Source organism: Sciurus vulgaris (assembly GCF_902686455.1).
Source record: "Sciurus vulgaris genome assembly, chromosome: 2".
Lineage (NCBI taxonomy): Eukaryota > Metazoa > Chordata > Mammalia > Rodentia > Sciuridae > Sciurus > Sciurus vulgaris.
Window position 1 is genome coordinate 170138585 of NC_136462.1, and position 25810 is coordinate 170164394.

At 38.1% G+C, this 25810-nt stretch overlaps 1 protein-coding gene and 1 long non-coding RNA gene across 4 annotated transcripts in view; one reads left to right on the forward strand and one right to left on the reverse strand.

Annotated features, from left to right (window-relative positions):
* The window catches only part of LOC306655128, a 554397-nt gene that overhangs the window by 210950 nt on the left and 317637 nt on the right, over positions 1-25810 (forward strand). The window lies entirely within an intron of this gene.
* PLCB1 (phospholipase C beta 1) overlaps positions 1-25810 on the reverse strand; it is a 722251-nt gene that overhangs the window by 148174 nt on the left and 548267 nt on the right. For all 3 annotated transcript variants that reach the window (XM_079129398.1, XM_079129397.1, XM_079129399.1), the window contains exons 13-23: positions 21242-21326; positions 19770-19947; positions 15411-15478; positions 13353-13449; positions 11006-11090; positions 9431-9555; positions 6368-6522; positions 4271-4435; positions 3530-3629; positions 2153-2257; positions 834-943 (exon numbers count right to left, since the gene is read on the reverse strand). In XM_079129398.1, the coding sequence (XP_078985524.1) occupies positions 834-943; positions 2153-2257; positions 3530-3629; positions 4271-4435; positions 6368-6522; positions 9431-9555; positions 11006-11090; positions 13353-13449; positions 15411-15478; positions 19770-19947; positions 21242-21326 (1273 nt within the window). The remainder of the gene's footprint in view (positions 1-833; positions 944-2152; positions 2258-3529; positions 3630-4270; positions 4436-6367; positions 6523-9430; positions 9556-11005; positions 11091-13352; positions 13450-15410; positions 15479-19769; positions 19948-21241; positions 21327-25810) is intronic.

A 25810-nucleotide genomic window follows, 5' to 3' on the forward strand; every position in this document is an offset into this window, starting at 1 on the left:
GAAGCTGAGACAGGAGGAATGTAAGTTTAAGGTCAGCCTGGGCAACTCAGTGAGACTGTGTCTCAAAATAAAATAAAAGAGGGTGGGCTGGGGTTGGGGTGGAGCACTTGCCTAGCATGTATGAAGCATTGGGTTCAATTCTCAGCACTGCATATAAACAAATAAATAAAATAAAGATCCATCAACAACTAAATTTATGTATATTTAAAAAAGGGCCAGATGTAGGTCAGTAGTGGAGCCCTTACCTAGAATGTGTGAGGGCCTGGGTTTGATCCCCAAACAAAAGATAATTCTTTACTTTGTGACACCTAATTTAGAATACTGTATGAATTATTTCAGGAATTCACAACTCATAACTATATACATATAATAATGGTAAACATTTTAGGACCTATTACCACATTCCAGGCATTGTGTTCAGTACTTTCTGTATTGTAAGAAATCACATGAGCATGTTGAACATCCTGCACTTTAAATTAAAAACAAAGGAAACTACTACATGATTTGATTAACTTCATTTTCCTATGCCTTAATCACTTTTAATCAGCATGAAATCATCCAGAAACACCTGAGACAGCAAGAAGTGTACCATTGAATGTGATCACAAGATAAGATGCTGGTGGTGTCCACAGAATACCAAAAGAAGATGAAATATGAACAGCTGAGTTAATCATCTGGATGTTTTGTGATGTGATGTGGAACTCTATAAAACTGTGTTCCAATGCACCATTTTTATTTTCTAGGGTAAGATTTCTTAGGCGAAGTCAGAAAGTTGGTGTGGAAATTATGCTTCACACCATGCTACCATGTGTAAGGTTAGAATGCCCTCTCACCTCTTTTTTTACTTCTTCTTCATCCTCCAGTGTCAAAGCAGCCAGTTGCTTGGCTCTCTGCTCCATCAGATTCACATATCGGATTGGGTTTGACAAAGCTTCGATCACATCTAAACAGGGAAGAAACATTTTAGATGGAAGGTTTAGAGATATTGATTACCTATCATCCATCTAACCACCCATCCATCCAACCCTCCATCCATGCATTCACCCATCATCCAACTATCCACTCATCCATCCACCCACTCATCATCCATCTTTCATTCTTCTATCCATCTATGTATCTTTGCACTCATCAATGTAACATTTTGGAAATTGACAAGACTTGGGACCTTAAGGAGACAGAATTCAAAGCAATTCAGCTCTGAAAGTCACCCTGGACAGGGTCAAACTCAGGATGCCACAAAATTTCACATTCTCTAGTATCTTTTTGAAGCTTCCATCCATTCCACAGTGGTCCAACTTCTTGTCTTATTTGCCCCAAATGATATTTCATAAACAGAGACATTTCATATAAAGAGCCCACTTTCCACACTGTTGGAACAATCCAAAGATTTGGCACTATGGGTCTCATTTGTACGGCAGTGGCTAGGTGGAGTGAATTATTGCTGCCATCTCTGGATGAGAGATATGCTCCAAGTCTGCTATAGTCTCCACCATTCCCCAGTGTCCCCCTACCCCCAGAATGTTCGACACTGTAAGTATTTAAATTTGTGATTCCTGGTTAACATTGTCACAAATTTCTCTAAATTTAGGACTCCACACATAAAAAGGATCAGGATTCTTTTTTATTTTTTCTTGGGGATTGAACCTAGGGGCATTTTACCACTGAACTATATCCAAAAACATTTAAAAAAATATTTTGAGACAGGGTCTTGCTAATTTGCTTAGGGCATCACTAAGTTGCTGAGGCTGGCCTTGAACTTGCAATCCTTGCAGCCTCCCAGGTCAGGGGGATTATAGGCGTCAACTCCATTCCCATGAAGATCAAGGTTCTAAAACTGAGGACAAATTAATTGCACACATCGAGATAAAGAACTGTGGTGCTGGGTAGCATGGGTGAAGAATTTCTGAGCCCATGACTATAAGACAACCAGTGAGTAAATACACTCCAGACTGAAGCATTGAGATTCAAATGAAAATAAACTATATTAAAATGTAATCAGAAAGTTCGAGCAACTTACCTCTAATCATACAGACAAAAATAGAAGTGATTTGGAAGCCTCAATCTCCTACCTTTGTTTGGTCCAGTGGCTTCTTCCACTAAGCCGCAGACCACGAGTGACCCCGAATGGAGACATTGGAGTCAGGTTGCTTACCTGCATATGTGTCTGGCACATAGTCTTTCACTTCTATGTAAACAAAGACAGCTGGCAGCATCAGCGGCTGGTTCCTTTCATTTCTCAGACAGATGTAGTGATAGCCTGGAGGGTGACAATAACACTGGGTATCACATACTGTCTTCCCAATGTTAGTTACGACCATGAACATTTGTGTGACGGAAGGGTTTATTTTAGGTAACTTTGGATGACAAACAGGTCACTTCTTTCTCATTTTAATTACATGGCTCTGAGTGATGAGGTCTTATATTCTGCAGTAGACTTGAAAACATGGTTGATTCTGATTTTTTTCCCTTTCCAATCATATTTTTCCCCCCAAAAGAAAGAATTAAAAAATTAATGCCATGGTTTGAACTATTGGTCCAAATTTGCTCCTTATAATAGAATTATGCTTGATTTATTGATTGGGGCTCAGCATATGGTCTACTGCCTTGGTCAGTGGGATATTAGTACTGTGGCACAAGCAGAGGCTCAACATGCATATGCAAACTTAGACTTGTCTTTTTGCATTCTGGCGATCTTCCAAGAGAAGTCCGTATGCAGCTGCCATTTTCCCTTCAGCCTGCACCTCAGAATGAGCACCCTTGGAACATACTGGAACCCAATCAATGGCCTGAAATACGGTTATGCTGCTGAGGTCAGGGTAGATCAGTCAAACCTTGTACAATGGTTTGGGTATGATTTGTGCCTTAAGAGTTCATCTGCAGAGCTTGGTCTTTGGCGTGGTGATGTGAGAGGTGGTGGGAACTTTAAGAGGTGGAGCCAAGGGGAAGGCACTGGGGTTGTGCCCTGATAAAGGATTAAGATAGTTCTCTGGGACCTTGAATTAGTTCTTGAGGTGGGGGGTTATAAAAAGAGCAAGTCCGGCTCCATTTGGCTCCCTGGATTCCTGTTTGGTAAGATGATCTGTCACTCCCACATGCACATGTCTGCCATGATGCCACCTACAATGAGGTCCTCACCAGAGGCAAAATTGACAGGGCTGCCTGATCTCGTGGGCTAAACAAACCTCTTTTCCTTATAAAGCAGTGTGCCTCAGGTATTTTCATTATAGTAGTGATAAAACAGACTAATACATACTACTAACCTTCAGACTCATAAGCCAGGAACATAAATACTTATGTACAAGCTTCAGATAGTTTACTACATAAAATTATGGTGACAAGAGTATATTATAGTGGACCACAAAAACAAACAAAAAAAAACTATGAGATTTGAATAAATAATCATATATACCTTTTATATAGCAAAATTACAAAGCTCCAGATAGTTGCTTAAATCATGATTTAATAATCATGCTAGGCAGTGATAACTTTTTTAGCTTTGATAAAGAGTTTCTCACCACATTATCCATACCTGGCCGAATAGCTTGCACTGGCAAGATCCGGTGACCAATAAATTTACCTCCTTCTTCATAAACTGCTATCCTCAAACAGGCCAGAGAAGGAAGAACCACCTACGGGGACAAAAAAGGGCACATTTGATGACAAGAATTGACTGCAATTCTAAGAAAGAACTAGGTCCTGCTTTTCCAAAGCCAAGTTGAAGTTTCTACTTAGCTAACTTAGATAAAAAGTTAAGCTTTCTCTATAAGTTCAATTTTCAGAAGGAAAGGACATGGGTCACCCATATTTGGGTTTCATCTGTGTTTTATCACCTCCCCATAGCAAGGTATATTACAAAGCAGGCTGTTTTCTTTTGACATGAATATTCTTAATGTGGGAAATGGGAAAAGTACTCTGTTTAAACACAGCTAGAGGTCTTGCCATTATATGTTTAGTTTTGTGTTTTCAAAATACATTGCTTTTAAAACTTTTGAATTGTCAAATTAACCAGAAGTAATTGTTTATTTTTCCCCCTACTAGAAAACATATCAAAAACACAGTTATGTTATCAAGAACATGAGACCCCCCCCCCTTTTTTTTGGTACTGGGGATTGAAACCAGAGTACTTTGCCACATCCCCAGTTATTTTTCCTTTTTATTTTGAGGAAATAAAAAAACAGAATAAATTGCTGAGGTTGGCCTCCAACTTGCAATCCTCCTGTCTCAGCCTCCCGAGTTCCTGGGATTACAGACATGTACCACTGAGACCCACCTTTTTGAACACAATTGGCTCTTCTTCCCAGACAGGATTTACAGCATTTCCTTGGGAAGTCTTGGTCTTGAATGCTTTCCTCCTTGTGTCCACAGGCAAACCAAACATATCCACTTCAACGTAAGTCCCAACTTTCTTATCAGAAAGAAACTGACCTGAAATAATCTAGATAACAAACAGCAACAAAAGAAGAAATCCTGAACAAATGAGTAATAAAGATGTAGGAAACTTTTTAGAGGGGGTACAAATACTGCTGATGAGTGTTAAATTATAAGGAGAATGAAACAGAAACAAGATTAGCAATATGAGTTTCTCTTAAGAAGTAGGTGGAAGAATATTGACCATGGTAAGCTTAGGAGTTAATTGGTAAGACAGAATAGTGTAGGAGGAATAAATAAGGAATACCTACCATAAACCATCAAGACCAGTTGATCATTACCTCTAACCTCACCCAGTTAGCCATCTGCACAATTGTAAGCATTCTTTGCCTAACTACAGAACTAACCAACATTGTGGGGAACTCAGATGCACCAAAGAGTTTAGATGCTTATGTTGTTGAATCAAAGCAGATACCTAAAGTAAATTAATGGCATTAAAACACAGTGGTTATATCAGTAAAATAGGTGGGTTCATAAGTCCATTCTGGAACTATGAAGATCAAAACAAGCTATGAGTGACAGATATGTTGCATCCAGGTCTAGCTGTACTGTTCAAGGTAGGAAGGACTCCATTGCAGTGTGGTCTGTCCCTGATGGACAGCTCCAGAGCAATGTCTCCACTGGAGATGGGAGCAGCAGGTTACAAATGCCTGGGCTTTCACTACTTCTTTAATGCTTATTTTCCTGCCTCTGTGTCATTGTTTTATAATTGCTTATTCTGTCACAGTAGGATTTTCAAAATAACATAAATAAACAAGAAAACATAAAATCGTATGATTCTGTAAACAAGGCAAAATATTACTAGTTTGACTCAGTTATACCAAGCATTGACAAGGATTCTAAAAATAGCATTTTAAGAGCACATGAGGCTTTTGAGTTGATCTTAATCACACTGGATGGGAATTTGACATCCTCTACGGAATACAATTTCCTAAAATAAATATAAGTGTGAAGTTCAAGTTCTTCCACTTCACTCTTGATATATGGGGTTTGTAATAACTTCAAAAGACAAGATTTTTCACTGAAATTTTGTTTTAAATCTTTGATATAAAATGATAGAAGTTTGGGAGCAAAAAGGGGATTGGTTGCTTAGGTTAGATAGAACTTAGTGTAACTGCTATAAGGTCTCTTTTTATATAGTTTTCAAATGCTTTGGTTCAAGTCCAATCTGAAAATTGCATTTTGTGCAGTGAAAGTCTCTTAGTTCCAGAGTTATTTAGTATAATATAAAATAAATGATACTTTAAAAGAGCAAACAAAATTCTAACTTATTTCTAACTGAAGGACTTAGGGAATTCATGTAAAAACCTCTTTGTAAAAATAAATTTCCCTTTTATAGTATTAAAAACATTTTCTGACAGCTCACAAAAATATCTTCTGTAACATCTATTTCAAAGACTAAAGAAAGTGCTTTTGGAATTAATGTTTTGGACCAGATATATATTTAGTAAAGCAACCCTTTGAGATTATTAGTGTGAATTTTAAAATCCCTGAATACCATGGTAGAAATTTAAAAACCACGGTAACCTGAAAGCTTCTGTTCAATATTTAATAATTTAGAGGATTTTTTTCCCATTTAATTTGCTCAGAACTAATGGGAATTAGTCAGGGCAGAACTTTCCCATTTGGGTCATTTTTATGTCAATATTTTATAGTTTATGTAAATTTAATGATGGGCTATTGACATCAAAAAAGAGGATTGGCCATGGTGGATCTCACTAACTCATCTGATTGGATCCTAGATTAAGAAGGGGCTCAGCCCCTTTTTCTCATTCATATATCCTATAAAAGTTTCTAATGAAGATTTGATACTTAAAAGGAAAAAAAATATAGAAAGGAAGTGGAGCCTTTACTAGTTATTAAATATTTAATGACTTAGCAACTTCTTTATGCAAAATAGATAATATTTAAGACAAGTTTGTGACAAGGGTGTCCATACCTTGACAGATAAAGTGTTGGCCACTATCCCATCAACGATGCCTTCTGTAAATGGATCAAAATGCTTGTCCGGCCTCCTCATGAACTCTGGCTTCAACCTGTAGCCGCTTTTCCCGTTGTATTCATACATCCCCATGTTAATTTGCATGGCCAGGTCTAAATATCAAAAACACAAACCTTGCTGTGAATGTATTTATGTTTGTAATGAGACAGTAAGATGGGAAATAAGATTTATTATAGCACATTCTTGTGACCTTTAACCAAAGAAATAGTCATTCATTTGTAAAAATGAGGGAAACAAAGTACAGAAAAAAAAAATACAGCTGTAATCCCCAGATCCAGAGACAAAACTATCAGCAGATTGGTTTATAATTTTTTTCCACTTCAAATGTATTTTTACTACAGTATATCAATTCCATTTCATATCTCTCTATTTTAATTTTGACAGCTATATAAAATTCCTTAGAGTAGTTATTTTGGGCATGTTAATATTTCTTCTCATTTTCACCATTCTGTATAATATTTTGATGAACATCACTGTGGCAAAATCTTTGAAGACTTAATCAATGATTTTCCTAGGAGTAGAACTTCCGGCCAAAAGATGCATATTGGAAAAGTTTTTCTGATAAGTCTTGCTAAAATGCCCTCTGAAAACTTAAACTGATTTATACTCCTCTAAGACAAATTTTTGATGATGGAATCTATATACTTCACTGACAGAGGATGGTATAATTCTTTGTTTTTTAATTTATAGGAAAAAATTTCATTTTTAAAGTTTTCATTTCAGTAATTAGCTTACAACCAATATTACTTATACATTGATTCTTTTCCAGTGGATAAAGGTTATTGATCAAAGTTTCCCTAAGGTTCAGTCAGTGCCATCAAATAATGTTCACACTTATTGCAGTTGCTGGTAAAAGAAAAAAAATGTTGGGAGACTGGAATTGTAACTCAGCAGTATAGCACTTGACTATCATGCATGAGATCGTGAGTTCAACCCCCAGGTCCAAAAATATCATAAAATAATAAAATCATAAGGAATCTGGGAAAGTGTCACTGGTCTGTATTATTTGAGTCGTGATTCATCTCTACTGATTTGAACAATAAGGAGGTGATGATGGAATTATTTCAAAGTTCCATGTAACAAATCATTTTTAATTTGAAAATTTATTTTGAAAATTAAATTTGAAATTTTATTTTTCATTTTATTAAACTTTTATAACTATGATATGAAAATCAAGAGAGAGAGAGAGAGAGAGAGAGAGAGAGAGAGAGAAATAATACACCTATCATATCTGAAAAAAAAATTAACTCCAAAAGCCTAAGGAACTATATTACCAAGTCATATGCTCTAATCAATAAAGTACAACAAGCAAGTACAGTTTATCTTAGGAAAAAAAAAGAATTATTACACATTAGGAAATCTTTAAGATATTATCATATTAGTTGATTATATTAATGAACATATGATCATGTTGATTGTTGTCCAAGAGAGATTTATTAGCATACAACATAAATTCCTAAACTACTGTTTGTCAGTTAGGACAACTATAATTTTTTTAGGGTTTTAAAGAATATCTGTCATAAAATCATAACCCAAATCAAATTCAATGGCACCAAAACATTAAAAGTCCTCTAAGTATCAGGATGAAGAGGAAGATGCTCACTTTCAATGTTAACACAATATTGTCTAGAATGATCAGCCCAAAGCAATAAGGAATAGAAATTAGATGTGATTAAATTAGTTTGTCTCAGAAACCATATCAAATTTATTGCCTAAAACAGGCTATTTCAAGTGCTTAGTAAAATGATCACTTATAAAATGTATATGAAATAAATAAGGAAATATCAATAAGTAGGAATAATATGTTAAAATGTAATTTTAAAAAGAGAGAAAGATTTCATCTAAAGGAACCAGACCTTTAATGAGGACTAGCAATTTACTGAGGATGTTAACATAAGATTTTTTTTTACATGAAGAGAAAAGCATTCTTTTTGTGATAGGAAAACTTAAAATTAAAAATGTTGACTTTCTTCAGAAAAATTTATAAATTTGATGTGACTTCAATAAAAATCTTTTTAATGGTCAGAGGGAAACATCATCCAATTAAACCAATTAAATTAAATTCATTTGGAAAAGTAATTCCATTGGCAATATCAAGAAAAGAACTGAAAATTTATAGCAATGAAGAATTGCCACCTCCAGGTAGTAAGTTATATATTCTTAAACATAATAAAAAAAGGAATTATTGCACCTGGGCAGGCAGACACATTTGTTAATAGAAAGGATATAAAGTGAAAAAAAAAAATGGATTCAAATTAACAAAAAGGTCACATTGATTGCCTAATTCCAGTTCAGTGGGATAATTCTTTTTTAAGATATTTTTATTGGTGGGTCATGATTATAGATAATAGGACTCATTTTGATACATTCATACACGTGCATGACGTAATTTGGTCAAGTTCATTCTCCAGTACCTCCCTCTGCCCTTCCTCTCCTCTACATGTCTTCCTTCTATTTTCATGAGATACTTTCTTTTTTCCCCTTTTTCCTCTCTAGTATCTACATAAGAGAAAACATATGACCCTTGACTTTCTGCATCTGTCTTATTTCATTTAATAAGATGTTCTCCAGTTCCACCCATTTTCCTGTAAATGACATAATTTCATTCTTCTTTTATGGCTGAGGAAACCTTCATGGTATACATGTATCACATTTTCTTAATCCATTCATTTGTTAATGGTTCCATAGTTTGGCTATTGTAGACTGTGCTGCTATACACAAGGGTATGCATGTATCACTCTAGTATGCTTTCTTCAATTCTTTTGGATAAACACCAAAGGGTGGTATAGCTGGGTCACATGGTGGGTCCCTTCCTAGTCTTTGGAGGAACTGCCTTACTGATTTCCATAGTGGTTTTACTAATTTACAATCCCACCATCAATGTATAAGCGTTCCTTTTCCTCACATTCCTGCCAGCATTTATTATTATTTGTATTCTTGGACATTTGAAATGTGACTTTGAAACAGAACATTTGCATGAGCATGAGCTGTGCTACTTACCCACGGTCTGGAAGTTAAGGGCCACCATCTGACAGCCTGCATTCCAGAAGAGCTGGGGCATGTAGTTGGATGAGTCCACACGTGTTCCTTTTGGATATATCCTGCTCAGCTGCATTTTGTTATATCTGGACCATCATGTTAAGTAGTGAATACAGTAATAAAAACAATGAGCCCCTGGTATGAACTGTGAGGCTAATTTCCACCTGTCTCCATTGGAGAAATACAGGGGACATTGATGATCACATTGGGTTAGGGAGTAAACTATGCAGAAAGCTTTCTGAATAAACAGAACAAGTGTGCTCTTATAAACTCAGCATCACCTTTGCAGAGCCTTGTGGGTGAAAACCAATGAGGTGGCAAAAAATGTCTGAGCCAAAGTCAATGTGATTGTGTGGAAGTTGTTAAGGACAATCTTAATGATTAAGGATGGGGCAGGAAGCTGTGTTGTGTTAAGTCATGTGAGAAGATGGTATCGTGTTTGGCAGATGCAGATAATACAAACTGCGCAGCTATTTTTGAAATGCTCTCTGCTCCTTTTCTTAACCTTCCCTGGAAAAGCTATTTGCCAAGACTGAGGTCCTCTTTATGATTGATAATGAGGTAAATATAGCACAGAGGTTTCTGACCTTGCTTAATATTGTGGTTCAGTTTCCATGCTGAGAACTGTGTAGCTGTTAAACAATGCACTATTTTGAAACATGACTGACTAGTTCCAATTACCACAAAGGGTGGAGGTTAGCTAAAGTTATGAGCCACACAAAATGGACTGAAATCTTAACTCCAGGGACCTGCTGGCTGTGTGATCTTGGGCAAGCTATTTCACTTTTCAGTGCTGTAGTTTCCTTATCTATAAAGTAGACTTAGACTTCCTACATCACAGTATGATTGTGAGAGCAAAATGCGAGAAAACCTATAGCAAAAGATCTATTGCAAAGCCAATAATGAATACTAATGGTAGCGATTTTTATAATGTGACTTTATTTATGGAGTCTACATTAGTTTCCCCTTCTCTGTTGATGACTTTTAAAGGTGAGTTTTATTCTAGGAACTGCTTCATGAAATTGAATTCTTGGAGATAGTTAGCATTGATTTTATGAAAAAAAAAATGATCAAAAGCCCTGTTTTTATTTTGGTTCAGGGACAATAATAAAAATTGTATGATGTTGTGTCCGGTGGAGCACATGTATGATTCCAGGGACTAGGGAGACATCATAAATTCAAGGCCAGCCTTGGAAACTTAGCAAGACCTTGTCTTAAAAGAAAAATTTTCAAAAAGGCTAATCCAAGCTAGAGGCTTATTTCTGTCTGGAAATGAAGAAAAGCAGGATTCAGCAAATTTCCATAGGACACAAGACTGGACAGTGTGTGGCAACCTTGCACATGGGGGTTCCCTTACTCCAAAGCTAGCTCTTTGTGGCATAGGCCACCCTGCTCAGCATTGTATATGATCCCTGAGGCCATTTATTACTCCAGGTTACAACATAGGCCATTTTATGCATCTTTGAGCAAACAAACAAGCAGCACATGACCTCAGAAGGGTGTCAATTCTGCAGACATTCGTCAAATCAAGGATACTCCACAAATTCCACTGGGGACTTCGTAAGTTGTTCAAGTCCTTTGGTTTCCACGAAGGAAGACATTTCAAAACTTTTGTTTCTTTCTGAGTTCAACAACAAAAACAGAGGTGAGGAATGAAATTCAATGTTATAAATGACAATGTCATTCAAGAAGTAGGTAAAGGTTCAGTGATGTGGAGGGCAATAAATTCCCAACATGACTTTCATACTCCATGTCTTTTAGTTAACTATTTGCCAGTAATATAAGTTAAGCCTTGCTAGTTCTCTTTTCTGTCCAGGAACTAGGTGAGGCATGCAATTCTGGTTGTGCAATTTAAGGGCATGAATGAGTTTTAGAGGAGCACAGGTGACAATGAAAACTGTTTGGTCAAAAGAGCAGTGGCCCTGATCTTTTGCTTTAAATTCATTCAGACTGGCTCCGTGGGGCCATGGCTGGGAATGACAAAATATACCATGGGAAGGTTTCTGTTAGCACTGACTCTCTCATTCAGTCCCACATGATCACCTGCTCTTCACCTTGGAACTACTAATGTGACATCAGAATTACGGTATTGCAAACAAGAAGGATCCTTGGAGATTTTCCAGTCTGGTGGCCTTATTGTCAGATTAGGTAACAAAGAACTGAAGGGTGAATGTGCTGAAGGTCTCAATATCACTGAACACAAAAGAGTTAGGAAAACAGGTTTCAAAGTGAAATTCAAGCCTCCAGTTTGAATTGAGAGGAGAAAACTAAGTTATCTCAGTTCAGAAAGAATTGAGAGTCAATTTCTCCACTGTCTTTCCAGTTCAAATCAATGCTTACTTACAGGACTCGGCCAAGAGTGGTTAGACAGCTCTAAGTTCTTAAAACTGAGTGACTTTTGATGATTTTTCCCTCTCTGATCCCCCTTCATCTGCCCTCTTCAATTTACTCTCAGGAAAACCCTGGCTTCTCTTATTTTGGTCCATGATAAAATTTAGTTTGAAAAAGCTAATAATTAGCCTTAAGGATGGCTGTTAAATGAAACTAAGTCAACATGATGAGTCTTTGCAAATGATGTTTGTCATTCTTTTTCTTTAAAAGGTGATGGAGTGATATGAAACACAAGGGAAAAGTACTTGTCTTGTTCATCTTATGCTGTCATTAGTGAGTTCTGAAGAATTTTAATGCATCTGCTCCTTCTACACTAGCTCCTTATTAGAAGGTTCTAACTAATGAATTGGGAAAACTCATTCTGCAGTCAATGAAAGTTACAGTCATATAAATATAGCTAGAATGCTTCAAATTTAATGCCTTATAAGAAATATCAGTAATTATATGGCATCAAGAAATGTGGAAATGTCTCTATACAGACTGTATTGAAGTTAAAGTCTTTGTTGTAGATCTCTAGACACCAGATGGTACGAAGTTAAGACTCTGAGCAAAAATTATACAAATATAAATTTGTTAAAAGAGGCTTGGATTTTGCTACATCTTTACAGCTGTCCTTTTTAAGGAGCTACTGTGTTCAAGCAAAAATTCAGTTTTTGAGAGCACATCCATACAAGCATTTAGCAAGTCCCAAGAATTCTCTGAAGCTGATGGCATCTTTATGCAAATATAAGGAGCATTTTCATAAAAGAGCTTTTTCTCTTGTTAGAGGAAGGGTGATTTTTTTTTCTTTGCATTCACTATAGATGCGCAGTTGGAAGAAGAAAAAACACAAAGTTTAGTAATATATTCTTCTAGATATATGGACTGTGCTAGACAAATAGAATCTGGGTAAATCGGTTCTATTTTGAGTTACTAGGGTTGTTCAAATCCCTCCTACTTCCCTACTGGGAAGCAGGTAGCTAGTTCATTCATCACAATGAATGGACCCCACTGTATTGCTGCAAACCAAAATCAAATGTAAAACTCTCATTTAGCTGCCTGTTGAACTGATATCTTTTGGAAAACCAAGTATGGACTATAGCCCTGTTAAATATTTTAGGGGAACATTATAGAACAATGTATCATAGTCAATTTTATATATTAAAATGCATAGTGCTATAGCTATAACTCAGTAATTGAGTGCTTGCCTAGCATGTGTGGGTCCCTAGGTTTCAACCCTAGCAAAAAAATAAAATATATATATATATATATAGAGAGAGAGAGAGAGAGAGAGAGAGATGTATTTACATATACACACAAATACACACATATGCATGCACATACACAGTTTTACTTATATGTAAAGATAGCAAGGTAGTTAATTCATGCTTATAATAAGTCTTCACCAGCCCAGAAGATTTCTACTAAGGTAACATTGTTGATCTAATGGCCCCCTGTATAAAATATATTCACTTTATGATATATGAAGGAATTTTCTCCAGGGAAAACTTACTTTTTGAAATTTCAAATGACTCAAACTTGACAGGCTGAATATAGTTCACCAGGTTAGACATCTCTTCTGTGGCCATGGCCTCACTCCCAGCAGTCCCCTGGAAGCAGGAATTAAAAATAAGTGACATTTCCAGAGTCCACATTATATAATCAAGGGTTATTTTCTCAGGAAAATGGTCAGATGACTCAAGCCAGTATTAAGTCATCCCTCCTCTTCTGAAAATGATTCTTGCCAGTTGAAATTCATTACAGGAGAAATAAAAGGCAAGGCAGACGCAGCAGTCCTGATCCAAAATGTGTGGGTCCAGATGTGTTTTGGATTTTTTTTGGATTTTGCTATACTGCATATATTTAATGAGAGATCTTGGGGATGGGACCCATTTCTAAACATGAAATTCATGTATGTTTCCCATGTACTGGCCACATGTAGCCTAAAGGTAATTATTTATTTTGCAGTGCTGGGATCAAACCCAGAGCTTCTTGCATGCTAGGCATGCCCCCATCACCCAGTTACATCTGCAGTCCTGTACAGTATTTTAAATCATTTTACATGTGAAATAAAGTTTCATGGAAGCTTCCACCTTTGCATTCACTATAGTCTTTGCATTCACACATGTGGAGTCATGTCAGCACTCAAAAAGTTTTGGATTTTGTTAAAGTTTGAGAAGCAACGACATCTTCAATAGGAGATGGTATCTAAGGTGAGTAAATCAAGAACTCACTACACAGTAAGAAAATTGTTATGTAGGTGACTCCTAGATGAACTTAAAATTGTTAATAATAACAATGTAAAAAGCTGCCTTGTGGAAGTGAGTGGGGGTGAGCCAACAACTTCTGCTTTTCCTCACTCTCTCCCTCTTGGTTTCCCAAGTGCCTAATAGGTAAGGAATATAGCATAGCATAGGTTTAATAGCTCAGGATCTAAGGCCAGATGGGCTCATTTTAAATCCCCAGCACAATAGTATGAAGCTATTCAATCTTGGACAAGTTACTCAGCTGCTCTATACCTCAGTTTACTCATTTGTAAAGTTAGTCCCTATCAAACATAGGATTTTTGCAATTATTAACAAGTTAATTTATATTAAAAAGCGTGGAACAGAGTTTAGCACACAGCAAAATATCATGTTACTTTAGCTATTATTGGCTTTTGCCCATTCTTTGATACAGATTTTAATAAAGAAGAAAATCAATATTGGAATATTGACACAAGACAGGCCTCAACAGACTGATCCAATATTTTCTCCCATTTTTAGAATATAAAAAGTATAGGGGTAAGGCCTCTTTTGAAAAGGCCAGTAGAAACATTTAGGTTAAATGTACATTGGGAAATACTCATTTGCAAATGCACAGTCTTTAAATGATTTGGAAGTACTGAATAAGATAAATAATTGAAATCATTTTCAGGCAGATATGGTTTACTGGGCATTGTAACAGTTCCTCTCAGAAATTAGGTTGAAATTTTGTTGGGGAACATAACAAAGAAAATATTTAGACTAAGCTGGGGTGGTGACACACAGGAGGTGATGCATTGGAGGAACATTTGAGCCCTCAAGTTTGGGAATAGCCTGGGTAACAGTGAGATGCATCTCAAATAATAATAATAATAATTAGACTATATTAATGGAAATTATTATAAGGAAAGAACATAAAAGTAAGAACAGCCATTTATTTGTTATTTATTCTTAAGTAAACTCTAAAAGATACAATTACCAAGACAGGGATTCAGTATAGATCTTTCGAGCAAAGCTCCTGCCAAAACAAAATTCTAACATTTCCTTTGACCTGTCTCTGAATTGGTTCTAGGATCAATGTAATTAATATTTCTGAGCTGATGACGTTACTTGGGATGTTTAAGCTTATATTAATAGTATCTCTAGTGGTTCTAAAATCACAACAATGAAATTAATGCTACAGCTCTGAATACTCTAAACTTTCAACAGTTGGCTGTTGGATGTCATGCATTTATTCCTTCTGCCACTAGATGGCACAAGATGACCATAGAATACACCCAGGAGTCTACACCAGGCCCAGCAAGTGGAAGAACAGGGTTTTTACCCACCTCATCCATTGAAGATTTTTTACAATCATCATCATCGTCATCATCATCACTTTCGGTATCAGCTTCCCCTGTCAAATTTTAATAACAGATCATGATGTCAATATTTGTGTGTTCAAAACACTTGTCAACAAATGGACTACCAAAAATTGATTAGAGGGTTCCTTGGAAATTGACTTCCTGGTTTCTTTTTATTATTGTTGAGGTTGTTGTTGTTATTGTTGTTGTTGTTTTAGGAATTTAAATTGTGTTAGTCATAGAGAATTATCCTGACATTTTGAATACAGAATTTTCCCCTTAATTTTGAGAATAAATATCCTTTACAATTCCAAGTTCTATAACAATTATATCTCAATATCTTTTCTCTACAACACACATATCATATTTAGATGTATACATTCTCTCTCAGGGATGTTAGATTCTATGATTCTAACATAGATAAATTATTCCCTCTTCATTTGTCCCTCCTTTCCTAAGCCCAGGCTCTTTGATGGAAGGTTTGACCAATACCTGGCTTAGGTACCTTGTGTCAACCTTCTCCAAGGACACAAAGGATCTCGTAGAAGGCAAAGAAGGACTTACGAGCCAGGGCAGGAACTGTGGGGTGATGGTAACACAAATGACCACAAAACCAAAAAGTGCCCACCACATCCTAAGATTTGTCTGCAAAGCTTCTTTGATAGATGCACTGCCATTGAAACAATCCATATATCTTAGAAAATGGTAACATTTTGTTTCAAAGGGCAGGATAAAATTGGCGAGTACAACAAAATCATTCTGATTGAAAATCAAATCCAGACCTAATTCAGTGTCATACTTAGCTAATATAAAAGGTCATTTCCGCCCACCGCCGCTGAAGACCTAAAGGCCTTTTTTTAAGATAAAATATCCATACTTGTCTGAAACATGACATTTTCTATGCCTACTGGATTTAGTTGGGCCCATTAATATCAGTTGTATAAAAATAGTTTCAAGTAAAAAGTAAAAAAAGTATATTCTAAATCAATTTAACTACTATTTTTCGGGCTCACAGTATGCAATAGCAAGATTGTGCCAGTAGATGGCAGCATGAGATTGATAATGGGGCAACCTGCATTGCCAAGTACCTTCCCTACCCCAGCCTTCTGAAAGTTATGAGCCCTACTCAATCTATGTAAATGACACAGTATTGCCCCCCAAGAAGCTCATAAATTTTTCCCTTGTTGACAAAGTTCAATCAATTACTGAAGACAGCAGTGAGCAAAGCATTCGTGAAATATCTGTAGAAGGAAAAGATTTCCGGTACCAATGAGGGCTGTTGATGGCTTATTTCTTAAAGCTCATAAAACTACTTTATGATGCCAATATTGTGTTAATAAGGCGAATCAATTACACTGCAAAGAAAATGTATCCTTTTATATTAGAGACACAGTCTTTTAGGAGATTACCATTTAAATATTATTTTATCTGCAAGTTTTTGCCCCAAGTTCTTCTTTCTTACTTTTTTTTTTTTTTTTTTTAATTAGAGAGGGTTTGTTTTAATCAAGTAAACTGAAAAGATGTTTGACATGACCTTTTACAAAATGTTTCATGGGACACAACAATACACCAGTACATTGCAAATACCCAAACAGGTCATTCTTTTCTTTTTGTGGGAAATAATTTGCCTCCCTCTACTATAAGAGCAAGGACCTAGCATTTCCTTCACAAGTTTATTTTTTAAAACTTATTTACTTGTATTTATTTTTTAAATTGGTACATAGTAATTGTACATGTTATGGGGTTCCCTGATAAGTATTTGGAGGGGCCTCAGAGGAATCTTGTTAAACTATACTGATCTTGTTCTCTAAAACAAGTTTCCTGGCAGAAGGGTAGACTCCTGAAAGTCCTCTAGCCAACACAGGCTGTGATAAGTGAATTAGTTTTGATGTAAGATCTATTTCATGTTTTTCAAGTCACTTGAGTTCCCAATACTGTGTGCATCTACAAACCAAATGGCAAATTAGCAGGAGTCTTCATGCAGGCTTACCTACATATTCACACGCCACAAAATTTCCACTGAAATAAATAATGATTGCACAACAGATTAGGGACTAGCTTATGAAATCTACTGAATTACTAACAGATTGCTGCTCTTTCTCTGTATTAAGCAATAATGTTCACTGCCTGTAAAAATCATTACTTGTGTAATACATCTAGTTAATAAGAGGGAAAGAGAAAACTGGTAGTAGGAAAGGCAGATGGTAAAAAAAAAAAAAAAAACCACACACACACACACACACGCAAGCACCCACATGAAGAGGACATGGCCTGCTTACTAGCATTCAAGGGAAATAGCATTTTAGGAAATAGACAGTCTCTAAAGATAATCACTCCAAAACTTCAAAAAGGACATTCTTATTGAGAATAAAAGTTATTTTTGTAAAACAAATCAAAATTGTGTAATAATGCTTGAAATACACTTTCGAGAGCTCGAAACCCTTTCAAAGAATTATATCATGTTGGCCAATAAGGATATTCATCTAAACAATAGAAGGCATTGGCAATTAAGACAGGAAAATATGAGAAAAGATAATTCAGAGTCTTGGTCAACATTTTTTTAATCCCCTGATTGCCCTGAAGTTTATATTTTAATATCCACATTGTTTTCTCATCTTTTAATTAATGTGTGATAGAAACACAGAAAAATGCCCATACTGTATGCATACAGTGCAATGAAATGAAGATGTCTGTGTAACCAGCATTCAGACCAAGAAAATGCTACTGGGCTCCCTTCCAGCAACTTCTTCTCCAAGGTTTACCACTAACCTAGCTTCTAACAGCCCAGATTAGTTTTTCCTATGTTTGCCCTATGTATAGATGGAATCCTATAGTAAATACGTTCTTGTATTTGACTTCTTTTGCTCAACATATGTTTATAACATCATCATATTTTCTATATAGTCATAGATCATTCTCATTGCTGCATATAATTCTTTTGTGTGGACACAGCATGATTTATTAATGTGTTGATGGGCATTTGGTTGGTTTCCAGTGTTTGGCTGTTTTTAATTTTTTTTTATCATGTTTCTTTAAGTAATTCTGGCAACTGCCTCTTGGTAAACATAAATATGCATTTCTGTCAGGTGTTTACCTAGGAATGGATTTCTTGGAGCCTGGAGTGGGGATTAGTGTGTATGTTCACCTTTTTGTAGATACAATAAACAGTTTGTTGGTGTGATTATGCCAATGTTAGACTTCTATTTCTTTTTTTGTGGGGGGAGGTAGGGTGCTTCTGGGGATGGAACCCAGGCTTTCCTGCACACTAAGCAAGCACTCTACTGCTGAGCTACACTCTGCACTCTAAACTTTTAGTGGAAGAACTTCCTAAAGCAAGTTTCAAGTTTTCTCCATTCATCACTCTCGAACCCGAACTTTATCATGCACTGTTTGGACTTGCAAAATAAAGTAGACCAAATGACAAATCATCCAAAGGAAACAAGTGACAACTTTGAATTATTTTCTCATCAACCACACACACACACACACACACACACACACACACACACACCACACACACACACCACAGAATTCATTTCAATCTAAATTTAAAAGGAAAAGGAATGATAATAGGCATGGCTTAGTAGCTTTGATCGGTAATGTAAGTAATTTTGCCATTTCACATTTTCAGAAAGCCTCTGTTAGACATGGAAAATTGAGGCATCAAGAGGCTTCACAGGCTCATCAAGGAGAATGTCTTTGCTCAGTATCTCATCTACAGTCCTGTGTTAATGGATCCTTTAAGAAGCTTATCATGTGGTCACAACAAAGATGACCCAGCTAATGTGAAAGCCAGAATAATGTCCTCCCAAAGACGGCATTGTCCTGACAAAACACGAACCTTGCAGAACAAAAGGGACTTTGCAGATGAGTTAAATGAAAGGATAGGGAGATTATCCTGGGATTTTCTGGGTGGGTCTGACATGATGACATGAGTCTTCAAAAGCAGAGGACATTTCCCAGCGGTGGCCAGAGGAGCCTGGGACTACAGAAGAGATGCAACACTGCTGGCTTTGAAGCCAGGGGAGGGGACCCTGAATCAGTAAATGTGGGTGGCCTCTAGGAGGTGGAAAAGCAAGGGAACAAATTCTTCCTTAGAGCTTTAAGAGAGGAGCGCCACCCTGTGGACACTTTGACCTAAGCCCATGAGATCCCTGCAAGACTGAATCTAGAGAACTGAAGGATAAAATATCTGTGTACATTGACGCTATCAAGTTTCTAACAGCAACAGAAAACCAATGCAGTTTGATACTGTGACCAGACAGGAATGTTGAAGTTCCCTGTAAGTGAATTTCAGAGCGGCAATCCTCAACCCATATACCACAGGAGACCATGGCCGCTCACCTGCTCCAGGAGAGGAGGGCTCAAAGACGCTGGAGGAGTCGCTGTACGTGTTCGACACTTGTTCGGAGAGCTTCTTTTTGCCACTTCCTTCTGATGACTTGTGTGATTTCTTCTTGTTTTTCACCAAGATTTTATACATCAAATCCATAGGACTTGGAAGAGGAACTCCAGATTCCAACTAACAAAGGAAAAGCAAAATCATTAAAAAGACTGCTCCTTTCTTTCGGATGTCCTCCCCCTGAACTCCAAGCACAGTTCTGGATACCAACAGTGTCTAGATGGTTCTTTACTACCTTGGACATGACTCATTAAAATGTATTAAGTGTGTCCTGAACCGGTGCTGGTTCACAGCTCTTTCTTTCTTTCTTTCTTTTTTTTTTTTTCCAAAGATATGTTTTAATTACTGTATTCTTTACTTTTTTTCACACAACAAAACCTACATAAATAAGACCACAGACTACAGAAATGTACTGGTAAGTCTTAAACCTGAACTTGCATGAGTTTTCTGGTGGACTAAGTAAATCCAGCCATCTTGATTCAGGACAGATAAGCAGGGAGATTTGGTAAAGTCAGACAGGAGCTTCCAAGTGAGACTGTGGAATCAACTCTTCAGGTGCAGCTTAAAAACAGCCAAATTCTCCTCCTGGAACTAGATAGTGCAGTCACGCATTTCCTTGGCATCAGTGGAGGCTGACTATATCATCTCAGATTTCCTTCCAGCTGTGAGATTCTAGCTATCATCCTAGCAAACCTTATTCTACTATTTCAAGTTTGCACATCTAATGGGAAAATCAATTTCCCATGAGAGGTTTATTAGATATTATATCAGAGAGCACATGTGCAAGCCACAAGATGGGTTATTTTTAGAAAGTCTATTGAACTCCCCTAAGTTAGTCCTCTATTCTTTGTTTAGAATGAGTCTGGGGACTGACATGAACTCACTTAAGGATATTTGGGGACTGGGTTAAAGGATCCAAAAGGGAAGAGGCTACTTTCGGCTATTTCTTCTGCTTTCTTTCCCCAAACAGGGGTATGACAGCAATAGGAAGCTCGAGTTTTGCATCAAAGGTGCATGGAAGGAGCGGGCAGCAGCTATGAGAAAAATCATCGTGCCACTTGCAATGTCCCATTTTGCTTTTATCTCAAAGGGGTGTGAGGGGGCTCCCTGAGAGGTAAGCAGAACCCTGTCCTCTAGAACTTTCTCTGGGGGTTGATTGTAATTGCTGAGAATTCTGCACTCCTGATTGAGTCACATCAGGCAGCAAGGGAAGGAGAGCACTGTGGGAGGAGGAGACAGACATATTTCCACCTTCAGTGGGGCCCACTGCTGATATCCTCCTGGTTAGAGAGTTCATTACCAACTCTGTTACTCGTAGCAAGCAATACGAACACGGGAAGGAAGGAAGTCTCCCCCAACCCCCATGGTGGATAATATATGCCTTCCTTCAAGGGCAAACACCAAACCTGCTTACTGGGTATTTTTCCAGTGGCTCCATGAGAAGGGCATCCCCAAAGATCAGTCGGCAGTACTCTGCCATCTTGGCTTGCTGCTTTGGGCTAAGGGAGAACAAGAAAGAAAGAAGCAAACAGGGAGGCTTCTTAAAAGAGCCCAAACAGGGTTACTTTGTGTTATTAATTACAAAAGAGAGGCAATTCCCTGAGTCCACCATTCAGGATCAGTTTTTATCATTCTATATTCCCATCTGGACTTAGGTGAATTTAAATGATACACACTCACCTGGGTGGACACTAAAGGTTTGGGCTGTGTGAGGTTATTTGAAAGGTTGACCTGCGTAGACAGGTAGACATCCCTCTTATTTCATTCCCTGATTCTAAGTTAATTCAAGGTACTTGGAATGGGAACTTTTCCATAGCTCCATGTGAATCCCTGGGTGACACTTATCAAACCTACTGAGAGTTGCAAAGGAGTATTTATGTGGAGGTAGGGGAGGAAAGAAAATTGAGGAAGACAGGGAGGGGCACAGAGAGGCATCGAAGGATGGGGAGTCTCAAATGTAGAAAAGAAAGTAGAAGACAGTGGACTTGCGGAGGGGGTCCTAGAGGAAAGGGGAAAGCAGCAAGCACCTTGGGGACAGGTGTCTGCTCTGCATCTCTGATGTGCATAAGAGGGAAGCAAAGGAGGGTAAGCCTGAGAGTGCTGCCAGCGGAAACCTGATCTGATGGGAAAAGTCTGGAGCGGCTGTGGCTTCTGGGAGCCCCAGGCTCCTGAACCGCTTTGGGTCTACAAAACGAGACAAGTCACAACTGCTCTTGGAGAGGGACAGAGGATGCTGAGAAGATGAAAAGCCATGGATACGAATGCCTTTGAAATGCTACAAGAGCAGGGCACATGTAAGATGATTCCACTGCTGGAAGGCGGCGTCTGTCAGCTAGACCAGACAAACTGTGCCTCCAGCCCTGGTAAACACACTGATAGCTGGGAACATCCCTACTCCTTCAGTACTCCTGCTTTGCTTGGCCTTTCAAACACAACAAAATTGTTTTTTTCATTCTATGGAATGTTAAATATTGTTATGAGGTATCCAATTCTGTCGGGGTTTATGGACTCTGATTTTGAGTTAAAGACTGTAGAACTTGATTTCCCATAGTTATGGCTACACACAGCAGTGATAATACATTGTAGAAGAACAGGGATGGACTGAGAGTAATCAACAGGGATGAAAAGCCTGTTTTACCACCGTTCAGGTGGATTATAGAATGTGACTCTTATTTTGGCCCCCTGTTCCACGAATGTTAAGCCTGGATCATGGACTGTTGCCTCTGGGAAGGGTGCTTTTAGGGGTGTCAAATTATATTGCAATGGTGCACAGGAGAAAGTTCTCATTATATCCTGTTTTTTTATTTTTATTTTTTAAAGCATGTGTATTAGGGGTCAGGTGAGTTATCTGGGGTTTAAATATGAACTTGCCAAGTTACTGCTTTCTTGGAACTGTAGGGGGAGGCAAAGGAGAGATTCAGAAAACGTGCAAAGGCCTTATTCCTCATCTGACTTTTGTTTGCTTGCTTGAGATTTTTACTCTGTGGCTGAAGCAGTCCTCAGCAGTGTCAGAGAAAAGAAATCACTGCTGATCAGAGAAGTGTCCCTGAAAAGCACAGGAGGTGGTGGTTTAAGGACAACTCCTTAGAAACTGTGTCGATGAGACCTCTGGGAGCAGGTGGAGTAGCGGCTGATCTTGCAGAGGCAGGCCCAGGCGGATGTTCTTTGCCCCAGTGATAACTTGTACAGGGGCTCCGCCAAGTCAGCCAGCTCCCTGCTGCAGCTGAGAATTAGACCATCTGTGCTGGGTCCATACAATCAGGTTGCACTTAAGGAAACTGCCCAGACCCTCCTTTTCCCTGTCACAGAATGATCCTATTGTATACATAGATCTTTCACTATGCCAAGTGTGGTCCATGGACAGCAGCATCAACGTCACTGCACTTGTTACAAATGCAGATGCAGAGCCAAGAGCGTCCAGGATTCTGCATCTTCGCAAGTCCTCTTCATGTTGCTAATGCATGTTCAGACTTTAAAACCACTCTGATAGATTTCAGGGAGGTGATTCAGGTGTCCCTAAACAGGTGTGCTCTGTCAGGCAGTCTCCAAGAAGGATGGCACTGGAGCCATGAGCTTACTCAATTGAAGAAACACCTGAGCCATTAACACTGCAGGTGATGGAGCCAAATCCCATTTCACTGATTCATGGAATTGGGAATGAAGCCCAGGAATCTGCATTTGAAGCAAGTCTGCAGGTAATTCTGATGCAGGCAGTTATGGAAACACAGTGTTCAGAGCCTCTCTCAAGTACTTTATCCAAATCACTTGGAGTCTAATTCAAGTGAGATTCTGAAATATAATCCACGATGGGGCCAGAATTGCCTCATTTCTAAGAAGCTCCCCTTGGGAGCAGACTGCTGGTCTCAGGATCATACTTTGAGAAACAAGGATCCGTGTCTAAGATGGAGAAACTAAAAGGTAGGTGTCCAAGAAAAAAGTGAAATGTACTATTTAGTAATCAAGCTATTCATGTACTCAGTAAACACACATGCCCACCTGACTTAATCAGAGCACAGAGAAAACTGAATACAAAAAGTGAGAGGAAAACAAAGCTAGTTTAATTACAGGTCAGAACTGCAAAAATAAAAGGCATTAAAATTGCAATTAGAAAAAAAAAAAAAGTCCTGAAATTTTTAGAGCATTGATATCAGCTACCATGGAAATAAAGTGAGAGAGAAAAATTCACAAATACATTTTGAGCTTCAGGCCATAGCAGATATTTCTAAACATATTAAAATATGCAATCAGGTGCAGTGGTGCACTCCTATGATCCCAACTACTCAGGAGGGTGACATAGGAGGATTACAAGTTTGAGGCAATTGCAGGCAATTTAGTGAGACCTTGTCTCAACAGCACTGGGATACAGCTCAATGTTAAAGTCCCTGAGTTCAACCCCAGCACTGCGAACTTTATAGATAAATAAATACATAGGTAAATAAATAATTTTAAATCTGGCAAAAAGGCCAGTTGCTATTAAGGAATGCACCCCTACTCATGGGTTTAAATCCCCCAAATTGAATTATATTAATCTCCTTCCCTATAGATAAGGAATCTGCAGTCCATGGAAATAAAGAACCTTGTCCAAAATCTCACAGTTGTCTATGGCAGAACCAGGGCTAGAGGTTACTTCATTTGAATTCAGTACAGGATTTGTTTTGTAAAAGTGCTAGTTCACAAATTAAGTGGACCATCAGGGTCAACTAGGGCTTTTTGTTGTTGGTGTTTGTAAAGATTTCCAAGTCTTTTCTACAAATTCTATTGGAGGTGGGAGAGCCCTTAGGAATCTGCATTTGAGAAAGTTCTCTATGGGAGCCTGAGATATCAGTTGACTAAGTGGAGATCAGCTAATGGAAGAGTCCCTTTTGTCATCTATGAATTTCAAATATTTAGACAGAAACCATAAAATACAGTGTATTTGCTCCATTCCCCCCACCACAGTATGAGTTTAATTTGTTTGGGGGTCAAATTAGTGGGAACAAGAGCTCTGAATCTGGCACAGGAGGATAAAATGGTTCCCCAGAAGTGACAAATAGGCTTCAAATGAGGGTGTGCTCCTGCGTCACTGTGTTAAAGAAGATTCTGAGTAACATCTGGGCTCAGTGAGAAGGAAACACTGTTGTGACTTAAGGAGTGATACCTGTCATAGGTCCAGAACTAGGTGAGGTGACCCACGAGTCAAGGATAGGGCTCTACCCAGGAAGGGGAAGTCCATCAGCCTTCTTTGGCCATGCGATACCCCTCCCAGGAAAGATTTATGGCTAAACCATTTTCATCTGGAGCCGAAGGACAGAGGAAATGTGCAGCAAACAACTTCCCACAATGGGAGTCGGTCTCTCCGTATTTCACTGCCATTAGATTATCTAATGGCTTGGGAAGCACTCTTGGCACCCTGGGAAGGCTGTCTTCCTGTTTTCTTTTGTCACATGTGAATTATTAATGACACTTTTAATAGCTAAATTTATTTGCCCAGACAGGGCACTATTATGGAGTCAGTCACTTTGCTTTTGTTCTCAAGGTAGGGAGTTTTCACGCCCAGTTTTGGATCTCTGTATGATCAATGTGTAAGATTACAAAAAACATCCTGTGCCCCGGGCATGGTAGTGCACACCTATAATCCCAGCAACTTGGGGCAGGGGGCAGGGCTGAGGCAGGAGAATGCCAAGTTCAAGGCCAACCTCAGCAACTTAGTGAGGGCCTAAGCAATTTATCAAGATCCCATCTCAAAATTAAAAATTAAAAAGGGGACTGGGTCTTGAGCTCAGTAGTAAAGTACCTCTAGTTCAATTCCCCCATACTGAAAAGAAAAAAAAAAAAAAAAAAAAAAAAAAAATATATATATATATATATATCTCCTATGGTTAGGTTCACAAGCCACACAAGCGTGAACATTTATAGACAGTTGCCTTGCAGATGCTCTGGTTGACTTAATTTGATGTTTGGGAGGCTCATGATGTTTCTGTGCAGGTGCAGGGAATGGTGCTTG